Here is a 16,403-nt window from a genome sequence, read left to right on the forward strand (position 1 = left end):
GGACTCTGATAATGTCTCTGGCTTGTCTGCTCCTGATCATCAGGCAGTGGCTTTTTCCACCTGCCTTGCCCCAACCTTAGAAGCCTTTCTCAGACCATGTCTTTGAGAACTACAAAAGCAGCTGGGAAAAGAGAAGAGGAGCTTGGAGATATTTTTTAAAAAAAACAACAACACAATTTATAAGTTGTGTGTCCTTGCTTCTCAATTTGATCCTTTTACATGGTTTTGTGGTATTTAATGCATTGTGACTTGCTGTTATTTTTACTGATTATAACTTAGTAAAAAAAATTGTTATTGTAATTGATAAGTCTGAACTGTCTAATTATTTGCTATTTAGTTTTACTGTTTACTATTCTAATGCATTGTTGAATGTTGCTTTATTTGATATAAGTTGTTTATTTTAAAGTTATTGTGACTTTTTCTGGTATTGGATCAGATTGTTATGAGGTGTGTGATCTTTGCTGTCTGTTTTGTTGTTTCTTCAGCTTGTAAACCACCTTGTGTATAGTAATATAGAAAGGCAGTATACAAATTAAAAGTGAAATGAAAAAATGAAAAGGAATGGAGGGTGGGGAGAGTGTGTGTGTGTAGAAAGTAGCTTACTGCAGAAAGGTGAAATTCACATTTGTTGCTTCCCCCCCTTTACCTCTGACCCTGCCCTCCACAGACGTGTGGCCCCCTGAAGGTTACCCAGATTGGAATGTGGCCCTCAGGCTAAACATGTTCCTTAAAAAAGTAAAGGTAAAAGACCCCTGACAGTTAAGTCCAGTCGCAGACAACTCTGGGGTTGTGGCACTCATCTCGCTTTAGTGCTGAGGGGGCCGACGTTTGTCCGCAGACAGTTTTTCCGGTCATGTGGCCAACATGACTAAGCCGCTTCTGGCGAAACCAGAGCAGTGCACGGAAACGCCATTTACCTTCCCGCTGGAGCGGTACCTATTTATCTACTCACACTTTGATGTGCTTTCGAACTGATAGGTTGGTAGGAGCTGGGATTGAACAACGGGAGCTCATCCCGTCATGAGGATTCAAACCGCCGACCTTCCGATCGGCAAGCCCTAGGCTCAGTGGTTTAGACCACAGCGCCACCCAATATGTTCCTTACCTGTGGTTTAAGTTATCACTGGTCCCTTACCAACCCACAGCTGACTTGCACAGGAAAATTGTCCACTGTGTAGTTCACACAGTTGGCTTCCAACATCTTCAGGGGATGATGGAATTCTTCCCTTTCCCCAGGACACCTCACTTCTCTTTCCCATGAACACAAGGTATGGAAGATCATGCCTTAGAATGAAGTTCATGTCAGCTGCTCCAACAGGATTATAGCAGCAATGTGATGGGAAGGTCAGTTTAAACATGTGCTATGCTATTCATGTCACTGCAGTCCAAATTGAATCTAGATGGAAAACGACGCACACATTGTCCACTTCTTTCAGCAGCACCTGACTAAGGGCCTTAGTTGATAAGTTGTTGTTATGTTGGCATCCGTCTGTCTTGAGAGACAATGGAGTGAGCCTCCAGGGATGAAGTCAAGCTGCTGTGTTAGCAACACCAAAGTGACTTCCTCAGGGCGCAAGCCTGGGCAGTGTGTATGGAGGTCCTGGGCTGCCCAGATGACAACACACACACACACACACACACCCTTTGGCCTTGATGATGTTGTCCAAAGCAAAGCAGAGTTATACCTTTGTCAGCAGCTTAGCTGCAAGAGCTGCTGGCAGGAAGTGTACAAGGCACCATCCAGTCATCTTAGAGACTCTACTCCAGATTTGGGTAGGATATCTTCTCCAGAAGATATCCCGCAAGGCTATGGAGGTTTAGGATCAGAGTTTTCCATCTCCTAGATGGGCTACCTGCCCACCGCCAACATTGCAAACATTCATTTGTCAAGTTCTGTCCCTGAGTGAGCTTGTTGTTCTTGTTTGTTTTTCAGTTGTAAATTACTGTGCTTTGAATAACCAAGGCTGTCAACATGAATGCATTAATACTGAAGACTCCTACTACTGTCAATGCCGCAAAGGGTTCATTCTCAATCCGGATAAAAAAACCTGCAGGCGTAAGTTTTCCACATCTATGCTCAGTTCTTTCAGATAGTAGCACACAGGTGCATACAGTCTGTTGTAAGGGGAAGTGCCACAGTTCCACCATCTGTTTTGCATGCAGGAGGTCCTGGCTACAGTCCATGGTATCTCCAATGAAAAGGATCTCAGGTTGCAGATATTCTTGAAGGGCCATTTCTAGGAGGTGAAACTGGCCTAGATGAAGTACTGCCGTAATGTACAATTAACAACACGCTTTAGTACATGTGTCTATATGATACAGGTGGCAGAAAGCATGGCTTCATGTTGGGGGAAGTAGGGGGAAGAGAGTGTTGCCAACTGAGCCTCCTCCTTTGCCACCGCTCCTGGCAGTCAAAAGAAAGCAGGGTGGAAGGAAGGGAGAAGAGTCTTGTGCTGGGTCCAAGGAAGGAAGCCAGGCTGACCAGCTGGCCAGCCGGTGGAGTAGCAGCAGCATCAGGAAGAGGAGGAAGGGGGAAGGAGGCAACAGGGCCACTGCCATCCTTGCCATGGGAGGTTGCGACTCTCCAGGCTGGCAGACCCCTAGCCACCCATCCAGCTGGCCATGCCAAATAAAAAGAAGGAGAAAGTGAGCTAGGTCAGGCCTGAAGAGAAGACAGCGGCTGGAGAGACCCTGGGCAGGAGCAGGCCCTGAAGGTCGTGGGAAAGGGTGTAGCTCAGTGGTTCTCAACCTGTGGGTCCCCAGATGTTGTTGGGTCCCCAGATGTTGTTGGACTACAACTCCCATCATCCCTGACCACTGATCATGCTGGCTAGGAATGATGGGAGTTGTAGTCCAAAAACATCTGGGAACCAGCTGATGGGGTGCAGGCCGGCCTCTGGGGGGCTGGAGTTTAAGAGGTAGCGGGGCAAGGAGATTATGGGAGTCATAGGTGGGCACTGGAGCTAGCTGGGCTTCAGGGAGGGGTTGTCTGTATCATGGAAAACTTTAATAAAAATATTAATGTGCAAAAAAAAAAAAAAGCCTCTCCTGGCAGTGATACTGATGTAGACTAGAAGGTCGCTATTTTCTTCTGCAGAATGTTGGGGTTATGGGTCCAACAAGACCAATTAGATGTATTCTGTTCCCATTAGTGGCTGGCAGGGTTGCATGGCTGGGGCTGTATCACTTTCTGGACCTCCTAACCCCTCATGTTGCTGTCAGTTATTGAGAGGGCAGGACAAAGCAAAGTAGCACTGACCTCAACATGGTGTAGATGCAGCTTTGGGAGTGTCAGACTGGCCTGCGGTTTGCTTCTGTCCCCAGATTTATAAAGATTTTCTTCAGTTTTCTGTGAAAAACTAATGCTCTTCTTATAGTCACATCTCTGGCTGAAGCCTTTATTTTTGATTACAGTCTGCTCACTTTGTTTACTACTCCTGTTACTTAAATAATAATAATTCCCCCCTCCCTCCCAATCTTCAGGACCAGACTACTGTGCAATGCAAAATCATGGATGCCAGCAGGAGTGTGTCAATACAGATGAATCCTATTACTGCCGATGCCAGCAAGGGTTTATGCTCAATCCAGATAAGAGAACATGCAAAAGTATGTTGTCCTAAAGTGTATAGTAAGTTCATCTGTTTTTACTTCTCAACATCACCATCGCAGCTTTTTTTAGTTCCTTTTTGCCGTTTTGAGGTGTAACTTTTGAACATGCCTCTGAAAACCACCTCCTCCTTATGTCTTCATTATAATTCCTAAAATCAACCAACCAATCCCCCACGCACATAGAAGTATCTCTGTGCCAACTTAAAGCAGCACATGTGCATTAAGAAGCCTCCTTGGTGGAACTCCAGTCCCATGGCCTTCTACCAAAAGACAATCTCTAAGCCTCTTTAAAAACCAATATGAAACTTAGAAGTTGCACTGACTTTTGGTAGCTGGTTTGCGTGGAGGATTTTGCATGCTACCTTTTTAACCTTATGTTTATATATTACAATAGAGCAAAGTTTATTTGACTATATTCCCAGAATCAACCAGAGCCATGCATTTTGGAGAACAATACTTACACAAAGAAACTGATGAAACCACCCTAAGAGGCAGAATTGCATCTAGGGTTGAATGGTAGGCTTTGTCAGGAGCTTGTTCTACACTCAAGTAGGACCCTGGTAGAGACACATGACCCGACTGGCATGTTCTCTCCCTCCTGGTCGATTGTTCGGGAGCTTCAAAAGCTTTCTTCAGCCCGAACATCACAGCGACTGATGCCAACAGACATCGGCACACTTAGGGATACACAGAGTGTTCGCAGCTTGCGTGACAGACCTCAGCAACTCAGCACGTTGGCTAATCTACTTTATTTACATATAAACACACACGGAGCACTGCAACATGGCTCCCTCTCTCTCTAGCATCAGACAGCATAGAGAATGAACAAAGGACAGTAGTCTCACTTCATGGAACACAGTAATACAAACATCCAGCTTCTGTCACTTCCCACTCCGTGGAGTCAAAACATATACCATCATATGATAGACAACAATCTCATGACTGCAGTCATGGAGCAGGAATTCTAACAGGCTCTTGGTAGGGGGTAGTCAAATGGAACCACAAGAGCCAGCAGCATATGTCTTGGAGAGAAGGCAGCACTCACCTGACCTCCAGTCAGCAACATTGCTACTGCTGCTTACTGAGAGGTAGAGGGGGGAGAGGTTGGTGTGGTGGAGCCTATCTGGCACTCCCATTTGTGTGTTTGTACCATGCCTTCCTAGAGGGACACGGGTGGCACTGTGGGTTAAACCACAGAGCCTAGGACTTGCCGATCAGAAGGTTGGCGGTTCGGATCCCCGCGATGGGGTGAGCTCCCGTTGCTCGGTCCCTGCTCCTGCCAACCTAGCAGTTTGAAAGCACAACAAAGTGCAAGTAGATAAATAGGTCCTGCTCCGGTGGGAAGGTAAACGGCGTTTCCATGCACTGCTCTGGTTTGCCAGAAGCGGCTTAGTCATGCTGGCCACATGACCCGGAAGCTGTACGCCGGCTCCCTCGGCCAATAAAGCGAGATGAGCGCCGCAGCCCCAGAGTCAGCCACGATGGACCTAATGGTCAGGGGTCCCTTTACCTTTACCATGCCTTCCTTACTGCCGCCTTGCCTGTAAGCAGCAGCAGCAGCAGCACGACAGATGGGAGGTCAGATGAGCACTGTGGCCCCATCACACCATCCACTACTGCCAACAGTTAAAGTTGCAGACCCTGTCTTAGTTTTCCCAAAATGAAATGCAATTCAAATTATTCCTACACAAGTAGAACAAACGAGCATGGCAGTCCCCATGTTTGTTTGTTTTTGGCAAACCATGGTTTGTCACCTTCCCCCCACAATGCACCACGTCAAAAATGAAATTTTGTGGAGCATTGCATTTTGGGGAAAATAAGATGGCAGGTGCAGTGGAGGCCCCAGTAGGCAATGTCATCATTGGGTTTCAGCAGGTGTTCTACTGGGTATGCTAAGCAGTGATGCTGGACCTGCTAAAATCAGCCAAGAACTCTACATAAACAAACCATATCAAGTGCAATACACACAGATATTCTCTGCAATAGCCAAATATTTTGAAAGGTCTTATCCTCCTGATACTGTCTCTTGCATATGCAAACAGTCCTAGTGAACTCTTAATTTTGCTTTTGGTGTCTAGCACCAAACTGGAAGGTGAGGTGTTTTTAATGGTTTTACATGATGGTTCTTAAGTATTATTTTTAAACAATTACGTTCCAGCATTGTTACATTGCATGTTTTCCTTTCCCTCCCACAGGAATAAATGTCTGTGCTTTGGGAAAGCATGGCTGTGAACATGAATGTGTTAACACAGAAGACGGGTATACTTGCAGATGTCGAGCCGGATACACTCTGAACCGTGACCGCAAAACATGCAGAAGTGAGTATGTCAGACATTCTGGTGGAGTTAATCTGTATACTGGACAGAGTTCTGAAGCAAACTTATGCTACAGATCTCCTCAGGCTTTTATAAATATGGGCTTTTGTAAAGCTAGCAAGATTCAGCATAAGCTGAGATAATGCCAGCATGTGATTTAAATATATTTCTTTAACAAACAAACTTGCTGCAAAGTTCTAGAAAGAGGAAGAGCTTACTGCTGGATGTATTTTAGGTCCTTATCTTAAAAAGTGTAGATAATAACTAAAACAATGAGAGCACACAGTGTATATGTTTTGTTATTGGTTCTGGGCCTCTCTGTTTCCTTGCTTTAGGCATCTCTTACGCAAAAAAATGACTTACTGATTTATTTTTGCAACTCCACATATTAAGTAGTTGTCCACATGGCACTTAAACTATGGAATTCACTCCCACTAGAAGTAATGATGGCTACCAGCTTGTATAGCTTTAAAAGGGAATTAGACAAATTCACGGAGAATAAGATTATCAGTTGCTGTTCGCCATGAAGGCTGTATTCTGTCTCTGCTGTAAGTGGCAATATGATTTAGACTGCCAAGCTGCTAAGAATCACAAGTGGGGAGTGCTCTGTTGCAATCAGGTTCTGCTTTTGAGCTTCCACCGGGCATCTGATTGGCCAGTGTGAGAACAGGATGTTGAACTAGATGGGCCTTGGCCTGATCCAGCAGTGTGATCGCATGCGACGAGCCACTCCCCCACCCCATGTCACGCGAAACATGGCGCCTCTGAAGTCAGAATATCTATCATCTGTCCAAAAGTCTCTTTTAAAAAAAGGTAAATGCAGCTGCAGGAGGGGTAGAATTAGGATCAGGACTATGGCACTAAGGATGAGATTTTTAATCCCTTCTCCCTGTAACATTTTCCTGATGCAAAATCTGCCCCCAGACTGCTATTTGCTCTGCAGGAGAAAGCCTATAGGTTCCTCCATGGTACCACGAGTTTCCACCCTGAACCAACTGAAGCTTCAGGGAGGCAATTCATATTGAGAAAATGGTACACAGAAGCAGGGTTTGTTTTTTTAAAAAAAAACACACCCAAAAAACCTCTCCTCAACACTAGGTACATGTCAAACCACAATCTCCTTCTTGTGGTTTTATTCACCACTAAAAACGCAGGAAATCTGATCACAGATCCCCTGGTGTCCTTTCCAGTTTGGCCCTGAAAAGTCAGGTCATGCAAGTGAATAGCCTCTACTATAGTCATAGAAATCAAAGAGGGTGTTCCCTTGCATGTAGCGTGAGCTCATATAATGCACTTTTCCATCCCATTCCTGTACTTAGGCACAGTCTGGAGGAATTGTGCAGACTGTTTGCCTATTTGAAATGGTTCTAAGAGTGAGCTATAAAAATAGCAAAGAATGTCTGCTAGCAGAAAGTTAATAGAGGAGTTTGTTTGAAAAGGGGATTCTCTCTCTCTCTCTCTCTCTCTCTCTCTCTCTCTCTCTCTCTCTCTCTCTCTCTCTCTCGGATCTATTTTCCCCCCAGGAAAAAAAAAGTGTTTTGCTCTGTACTGCCAGAGCCAGCATAGAGAGAAATGTACATTCATAAAAGCACGTATCAGCTGCACCTCCCAGTTGTTCCTTCGCATGAGAAACAAACAGCCCAGGCTTTAGACCTTAACAAATCCTCTGTTGCGTGTATATCTGGCATTCTCTCTCCTCTGTTAGGAAGTGCTCCTGCAACAGCTGAGCAGTCACACTAATTTGCAAAATGGTGATGTTAGGTTTCCTCATTTCATATGATTAAATTATAATTCTGCTACACAGTTAATCCCGAAGATTTCACTGTGAATGTCACATTGTAATGACTTTACCAAGTATGACTTCTACTCAAAAAATGTAAACAGTAGTCCAGTCCACCATCCACCCAGTCTAAGGGAGGTTTGGATTGCTTTGTTAATATAATAGAGTACACTTGATCAGATGTTCCCTCAGTTTTCAGGTATACATTTGTACCTTGCATCTCAAATGGCTTAGTTGCCGAGCGCTTAGGCTCCCAAACGATCGAAAACGTGAAGTGAGTGTTCCAGTTTCCGAACTTTTTTTGGAAGTCGAACATCTGATGCGGCTTCCGATTGGCTGCAGGAGCTTCCTGCAGCCTTTCAGAAGCCCGCGCTTTGGTTCCCGAACATTTTGGAAGTCAAATAGACTACTGGAATGGATTCCATTCGACTTCCAAGGTACGACTGTATATATATGGGTGCGGGTGTAAAACAATGGGATCACGTGACAATGAAATGCAGACAGTACATTCTGTGTCCATTCTGTGCAAAGTTTTAACAAAGTCACAGTTTACAATGGTGGGCTTTGCTGATGGTTGTTCCTTGCATATTTTTCACTTCTGGGCTTTAAAAATGCTTTAACATTCCAATGCATTTTTTGCCATTGCTGATACGTAACAATCCAGGAAAAGACCACTGTGCAGAGTCCAACCATGGCTGTGAGCATCTGTGCCTGAACACCAAGGACTCTTACATTTGCCAGTGTTCTGAAGGTTTCATCATTAATGAGGATCTAAAGACCTGTTCACGTAAGTCTCTTGATTTGGTTATTGCATATAATTAGAGAAAAACAAGGTGGGTTAAAGTGCTGATTTTTAAAATTTTGTTCTGAAAGGCAATTTTGAGGAAAACTCGAGATTATAGCATGCACTCAGGTTTTTTGGGAATCCATAATTAAAGTGGACAGATTGGAATATTGAGCCAATAAACAGAAACAAAGCTTCATAGTCCCATATTCCAAGCTAGCCCTTTAAAATTGATAGTGACATTCCCTGTTATTTTCATGTGTTCCATATCGCACCACCCTTTACTTCTGTTAGTTAGGCATTCATCAGTGGGCTGCTAGTGGGGCCAGGCATAATACACCTTTTTGTTTTTGTTTTAACCCACTGTTTTATCCGAGTCCGATGTATTGGAAGACTTGTATCTTTAAAAAAAAACAAAAGCATGCATGCATGCAAAGGTAAACAACACCTGCCTTGTTCCCTGTAACTTGGCTTCTTGCAGTGAGGAAACTGCCAGAAGGCCCTCGGTACTGGACCTCAGTGTCCGGGCAGAAGGATGGGGGTGGAAACACTCTTTCAGGTATACTGGACCGAGGCCGTTTAGGGCTTTAAAGATCAGCACCAACACTTTGAATTGTTCTCGGAAACGTACTGGGAGCCAATGTAGATCTTTCAAGACAGGTGTTATGTGGCCGCTCCCAGTCACCAGTCTAGCTGCCGCATTCTGGATTAGTTTCTGGGTCACCTTCAAAGGTAGCCCCACGTAGAGCACATTGCAGTAGTCCAAGCGGGAGATAACTAGAGCATGCACCACTCTGGCGAGACAGTCCGCGGGCAGATAGGGTCTCAGCCTGCGTACTAGATGGAGCTGGTAAACAGCTGCCCTGGACACAGAATTGACCTACGCCTCCATGGACAGCTGTGAATCCAAAATGACTCCCAGGCTGTGCACCTGGTCCTTCAGGGGCACAGTTACCCCATTCAGGACCAGGGAGTCCTCCACACCTGCCCGCCTCCTGTCCGCCCAAAACAGTACTTCTGTCTTGTCAGGATTCAACCTCAATCTCTTAGCAGCCATCCATCCTCCAACTGCCTCCAGACACTCACACAGGACCTTCACTGCCTTCTTAGCTTTGATGGGTCTACTCTCTCTGAGTAGAACAGTTTAATATCAGCCAGTCTTTCTCCTACATAAAAGTAAAATCAAGGAATGTGACCATCGGTACGACAACAGTGTTAAGCAGCCATTCATGATTATGGTACTTGATGAGGGTTAGCAGAAATATGTAGTTTTAAGATAACTACCTGGTATGTATGTAATCATATGGCAACACCCTGTGGTTGAGCAGTTAAAACAGAAACTTGGATGCTGTGGCTTGAAAGGAAAAACTGAAAATTAAGGGGAATAACACTTTAGTACTAGCTATTCTAACCCAGCCCTAGGTGTCTGTTTGAATCCAGAATAGCCAAAAAGCAACAGGCTTGCTGAAATAGTTTTATCAACCTACCAATGGAAAGAGTTCTTTCCTGGGTAACAAGAGAAATGTTTATCCTTTATGGAGTTTTATTTTCCTCCGGGCATCAAAAGCTCTAAAATTTTATATTTGCTACTCAACTCCTGTGTGTAAAGTTCTCATTTTATGGCTTTTCCTTCTGGAGATTCTTACTTCCCAATTTGCCTTGCTTATTATTTAGAAGCAGGCAATACTTATTTTGTGCTGCTAGGAAATCTCATGGGTTATATTACTCAATTGACCTGAAGTTTAACAGTTGCTTAAATCAACAGCAGAGGAAAGAGCCCAGCACACTCTTTCTAGTTCTAATACAAAGCACTTGAGAAATAAGTGTCTATAACCCCTTGTGCAAGCAAATAATTATGCAACATCGGGGGCAAATTAACCTTTTTGTGACCCACCATTGTCTCCCAAGAGAGATGGATGCCGACAAATTTCTGTTATGTTTTTATTTATGTATCTTTTTTCAAGAGGTTGTAAGCCACCTTCAGTGTGGCTTTAACTTTGGAAAAGTGCCATGGAATTAAAATGATTGATTGGACTAATTACCAAGTGGTACTTTCAATCACAGGGAGCCAATGTAGTGCCCACCAAATATTGTTGGACTGCAACTTCCTGAACAGTGGCCATGCTGGCTGAAGGGAGCTGTGATCCAGTATCCTCTGGACGACTCCACATTGTCAATTCTGCCTGCTTTAAATGCACAGGAACTCCAGATACACATTGGAGTACACAAGCTAGAGTCATAGGGTCCATTGGTCTGCTCTTAGTGGTGTGGCGCTAAGTGAAAGTGCGTATGTCCTTTCCCCCCGGCACCCAAAAAAAAAAAAGATTGGGCAAGGGGTGTTTACTTTCATTTTGTGCACAGGAGACTAAATCTATCAACTCTTTAGAAACTTCCTCAGTTATTACCCTGTTTGCCCTGCCTTCATCTTCCTCTGTTGTTTCCTTTGCCTGTTTTCAAGTTCCCTGGGTGTCAGGACTCTTCTTTGCAAATACATAATAATAATTGCAACTTTTTTATTCCCAGGAGTGGACTATTGTTTGCTGAATGACCACAACTGTGAACATTTGTGTGTAAATAGTGAAAGATCTTATGCCTGCCAGTGCTTTGAAGGATATGTGCTGCGTGGGGATGGGAAAACTTGCAAACGTAAGTTTGTTTTCTCCAATCTAGTTCACTTATTTTCATATATAAATATTTCTTAAATAAAAATTGCCAATTGTTATTACTGTGGTTAACATAGTTACAGAATTACCCATGGGGGGATGTTTTCGGACTTCACTAGTACTGTACCTATTTTTTCATGCAGAGGGTCCCAGGACTATGGGTTTGATCCTCAGCGCCTCCAGATGCAACTAGTGTAAACTACCTCTGCCAAAGACCATAGAGAAGAAGCAGGAAGGAAGTAAAGTCTGAATGGAAGTAATGTACTGGACCAGCATGTACCGTATTTTTCCATCTATAAGACGCCCCCATGTATAAGACGCCCCCTATTTTGGGGGACATCAATTTAAGAAAATGGGGAAAGATCTATCCATGTATAAGACACCCCCAAATTTTGGACCTTATTTTTTAGGGGGGGAAACTAGACTTATGCATGGAAAAATACGGTACAGTGGTACCTTGGGTTACAGACACTTCAGGTTACAGACGCTTCAGGTTACAGACTCCACTAACCCAGAAATAGTGCCTCGGGTTAAGAACTTTGCTTCAGGATGAGAACAGAAATTGCGGTGTGGTGGTAGCAGGAGGCCCCATTAGCTAAAGTGGTACCTCAGGTTAAAAACAGTTTCAGGTTAAGAACGGATCTCCAGAGCAAATTAAGTTCTTAACCTGAGGTACCACTGTAGATTTAAGCAGTATTATGTAGTATGATGATTGTTGAGCTCGAACCAAAGTTCAAATGAGTGATTATGAGAGGGAGCTTGGGGAAGCAGAGCCAAAGGTTTTATAGTCTTCATGTTGACTCATAGGGCGAATATTTGGCTTTACAAAAGAAACAAATTGTCTGTTTTCAGGTAGAGATGTCTGTAGATCTGTCGACCATGGATGTGAGCACCTTTGTGTGAGTGATGGCATTTCCTATGCCTGCAAGTGCCACGAGGAATTCATACTGAACGAAGATGGGAAGACCTGCAGAAGTAAGCAAGCACTCCTTAATGGGCTATTCATTCTGAAGTAAGAAGCAGAGGCTGGGAGTGCTGTTTCAGCGCTTCCCTCCCTGCAGCTCAGATGTGTGCTATGCTAGAGCTCATCTTTGTCTACTGAACTAACTGGGTGCTGCAGGTGGAGGACCAGTGAGGGCTGTAGAGATAGTTCCTGCTGCTATCTCATGTTGAATCCATGGGCATCCAAGGGCATATAGCCCTGATCTCTAGGCCTCCTTAGGTATCATGAGAGTGGTCTCATGCTTCTGCTGTCTTGCACGTCTTTCCATGGGGGAAATGCACAGGTTTCCTTTTTGTATTTTATAAGAGGCTGCAGAAAGTGGAAATGTGAGTACACTTGCACATATTATTTCCCCAAATTTCTCGTGACGTGCAATGAAGTCCTCAGCAAATTTGAGATTGTGCCTCAAAGAGCATCTCTGACTAGCACATGGCTAGTTGCATGCTACTTCTGAAGCAGGCTTGCAGCCCCCTAACAGAGCTGGGGAGGTCGTGGAGAGCTCACTTGGAAGCTTGTAGGCAGGACTCTGACAGATGATGGTCTACCAGTTCACTGTTTCTAATCTAAAGTCTCCATTGAGAAATATGTCCTCAGATCAGTTGGCTATGGCTGTGTTTGTGCTAATAAATACAGCATATCTGCAGTACTAGGAAGCATGCATACTAAAGGAGGATGTGAAAACCTGAACCAATTACACAGTGAAAAGTGGACTCATAATTGTCATGTGAATTCATTTTGACAATTGTGCGAAAGCAGGATGTGATCTGAGTTTTATTTCATCTTTGCAATATTGCTCATTCTACCTTTGCATTTATTTCATCTGGAAAACTTATTAATTATGGAAATTATCATTAGGTAAAGACCTCTGTAAATCGGTTGATCATGGCTGTGAGCACCTGTGTGTCAACAGTGGATACTCCTATGTCTGCAAGTGCCACAATGGATTTGTATTAAGAGATGATGGGAAGACATGCAGAAGTAAGCAGCTCAGTCTTGATCAAATGATAGTTATTGTAAATCTGTTCCATCTGTTTTAATCTGCAAACTCTTAACTATACTCAGAACAAGATGTCTGCAAATCTGTTGACCACGGATGCGAGCATGTCTGTGTTAGTAATGGGGATTCGTATACCTGCAAGTGCCATGAGGGATTTCTACTAAAGCAAGATGGGAAAATGTGTGGAAGTAAGTAATTTGATTATTCCTCCTATCAAATGAATTGCTGTTTTTTAAAGTTGTTGTTTTACTTGTAGAAACACGGGCCCAGTTCACATGCAACCCTGCTGCTACTCCAGCACACACAAGAAGAGATTGGAGGCATTTGCTTCTGGGCTATACTAACCATAGCGACGTGGGTGGCACTGTGGGTTAAACCACAGAGCCTAGGACTTGCCAATCAGAAGGTCGGCGGTTCAAATCCCCGCAACGGGGTGAGCTCCCGTTGTTTGGTCCCTGCTCCTGCCAACCTAGCAGTTCGAAAGCATATCAAAATGCAAGTAGATAAATAGGTACTGCTCCAGCGGGAAGGTAAACGGCGTTTTCTTGCGCTGCTCTGGTTCACCAAAAGCGGCTTAGTCATGCTGGCCACATGACCCGGAAGGTGTACGCCGGCTCCCTCGGCCAATAAAGCGAGATGAGCGCCGCAACCCCAGAGTCGGTCACAACTGGACCTAATGGACCTTTACCTTTATACTAACCATAGTTTGACATTTTTATTTTTTATTTTTTTCTGTCCTGCTCTTCTTCCCAAATGAGCCCAGAGCGCAAACCATCAAGCAGTTAAAACAATACATTTAAATAAAAAAAAAACATTTAAAAGCATTAAGAACACCTAAAAACATTTAAAAACATGCCTTCACGACCAATAATTTCAAGATTGCCAGGATTTCAGTTTCAAATGGCTAGGCGAACAGAAATGTTTTTAATTTCCCCTTGAATGTTAATAACGAGGGAGGGCATTCCACAAAAGGGATACCCACCACAGAGAAGACCCTGTGATGTCTGATGAGGTCAAACTGTCTTTAGTTTAAGCTATGGTGTATTAAAACAAGCCAATATTAAAGTATGGTTTCTGATTCTGGCTTGTTCCAGTAAAGCATAGTTTAAATGATGCAATCATGGTTCAGACATTAACAATTCTCTTTAAACAATGCAGTTTAAACCAGGAAGAATGTTGTCAGTCTGCCTCTCTGGTACATGCTGGTTGGGAGGTCAAACAGAGTTAGGAAGATGAGTGAAGCATCAGGTTAGGAAAATGAGTCCAGTCAGCCAGGCTCATCTCCCTGTTTCTTTGAGGCCCAAGGCTGCAAAGATTAAAATATGTGAAGCACCTGACCTGACTATTCTACAATCTTTGTACTTGCCAATAATATTTTGATAAACAACTAAGTATTCTAATTTGTTTTCAGGCAAAGACTTTTGCAAGACCGTCGACCATGGCTGTGAACATGTTTGCATGAATAATAACAATTCCTACTCCTGCAAATGCCATGAGGGATTCGTACTGGAAGAGAATGGGAAGACATGCAGAAGTAAGTCACCAGATCTTTAGTCTTTGTTTCGTTCTTCAGATGTCCTTTGATTCTTAAAGGAAAGAATCCAGCACTGTAAAAGTGCTATGAAATCTGAGGTCATGAAAGCTGGAAAATGGGTTTAAGAAAATACAGAGTATTCTAGGAACCAACAGTAGGAGCCAACAAGAGGAAACAATAAGTGGCCTTCCTTTGGAATCAATAAACATCTACAATTCTTTTGCAGCACTGGGAACGGGACTCAGATATTTTGCAGTATGAAAAGTGACAGTCCTCTTAATGCTGCACACAGGTGACCCCCCCCCCCCGGCCTCCTGCATATTCAGGGTTGTGCCTTGTTAGGCTGGTAGGGTTGCAAAGTGGATAGGCTATTGGGTTAGGACTAAAGACACCCTGGCTCAAATCCCAACTCAGCTTGAACCTCACTAGATGATTATGGACCATTCTGCCTAACCCACTTGTGGGACAAGATACTTTTTCTTCTGCTTTTGGAACAGAAATCTTCTCATACTACAGGAGCTGAGGGAACCAGTCTGGTTTACCTTGCCTGGCGAATCCAGCTAATCTCTTAGTCAAGGCCTTTCCAAGTCCTGTCTGACTTTTAAAACTGACAGGTTCTATCTTGACTAGCTGACACTTCGCCCAGCCCTGTTCGGCTGAAGGATCTCCAGAGATATGACTCAAGTCCATCAGTCACAATTACAAATTGAAGGTTCCCTAACATTAAAGATGGCAGGATAGTCTGTGCTCATATGGAACACAATGTGTGTCGTGTAAACGGGAGCATATATGTGCACATTTCGGGCATCAGATTTGGATAGTTGCTTTTACCATCCACTTCTTTATTCTGGACAGAATGTATGTATGTCAGTTTCTGAAAGAGATGGCAACCGACTTTATTGGTTACAAGAAATAAATCCTAGTTGTGTGCCCACATGAACACTGTGCTGCCTGTATTTTAATCTGTCTGTGTTCAATTGCAAATAACTTTTCTTCTTACAACATTCTCAGTTATGTCTGAAATATGACGGAAAGCTGGGCTGATTTCTCTTTTTTAATTTATTTGCTGTCAGTATGGGATTTTCAGAATGGAATAAAAGGTCTTTATTCACCCTTAGGTGATACACTGAGTTTATTTCACTGTGCTACTGTTTTTATGTTGCTGTTTTATGTTCGTTCATTGTGTTTCCACCCCCCCCCCCCGGTTTTTCTTTTATTTATTCATTCTTCCTTTCCCATTTTATTTCCAAAGGATGCACTGAAGGCCCAGTCGATCTCGTGTTTGTGATAGATGGATCAAAAAGTCTGGGAGAGAACAATTTTGAAATTGTCAAAGAGTTTGTTTTGGGAATCTTGGACACTCTCACTATATCTCCCAAAGCTTCACAAGTTGGTTTGATACAATATTCTACTCAGGTTCGCACCGAATTCACACTGAAACAATTCAGCACCGCCAAAGACATGAAGAAAGCAGTGTCTCAAATTAAATATATGGGGAAAGGTTCCATGACTGGACTTGCCCTGAAGCAGATGGTTGAGAGAAGCTTCACAGAAGCAGAGGGCGCCAGACGCTTGTCAGCAAAAGTTCCCCGAGTGTCTATTGTGTTTACAGATGGACGGGCCCAAGATGAAGTTTCTGAATGGGCTGCTAAAGCAAAGCAAAAGGGTATGATGGGAGTATACTTACAATTATAAACAGGAATTCTGCGAAAGTGCTA

The 16,403-nt window shown here is 43.6% G+C and overlaps 1 protein-coding gene across 1 annotated transcript in view; it reads left to right on the forward strand.

The window, feature by feature from the left end:
* The window catches only part of MATN2 (matrilin 2), a 48,740-nt gene that overhangs the window by 22,516 nt on the left and 9,821 nt on the right, over window positions 1–16,403 (forward strand). Inside the window, exons 6-15 of the mRNA XM_083622712.1 lie at window positions 1,934–2,056; window positions 3,484–3,606; window positions 5,805–5,927; window positions 8,369–8,491; window positions 11,012–11,134; window positions 12,004–12,126; window positions 13,010–13,132; window positions 13,217–13,339; window positions 14,563–14,685; window positions 15,938–16,351. Of these exons, the coding sequence (XP_083478838.1) occupies window positions 1,934–2,056; window positions 3,484–3,606; window positions 5,805–5,927; window positions 8,369–8,491; window positions 11,012–11,134; window positions 12,004–12,126; window positions 13,010–13,132; window positions 13,217–13,339; window positions 14,563–14,685; window positions 15,938–16,351 (1,521 nt within the window). The remainder of the gene's footprint in view (window positions 1–1,933; window positions 2,057–3,483; window positions 3,607–5,804; window positions 5,928–8,368; window positions 8,492–11,011; window positions 11,135–12,003; window positions 12,127–13,009; window positions 13,133–13,216; window positions 13,340–14,562; window positions 14,686–15,937; window positions 16,352–16,403) is intronic.

Source organism: Podarcis filfolensis, assembly GCF_964270895.1.
Source record: "Podarcis filfolensis genome assembly, chromosome: 7".
In the NCBI taxonomy this organism is placed as follows: Eukaryota; Metazoa; Chordata; class Lepidosauria; order Squamata; family Lacertidae; genus Podarcis; species Podarcis filfolensis.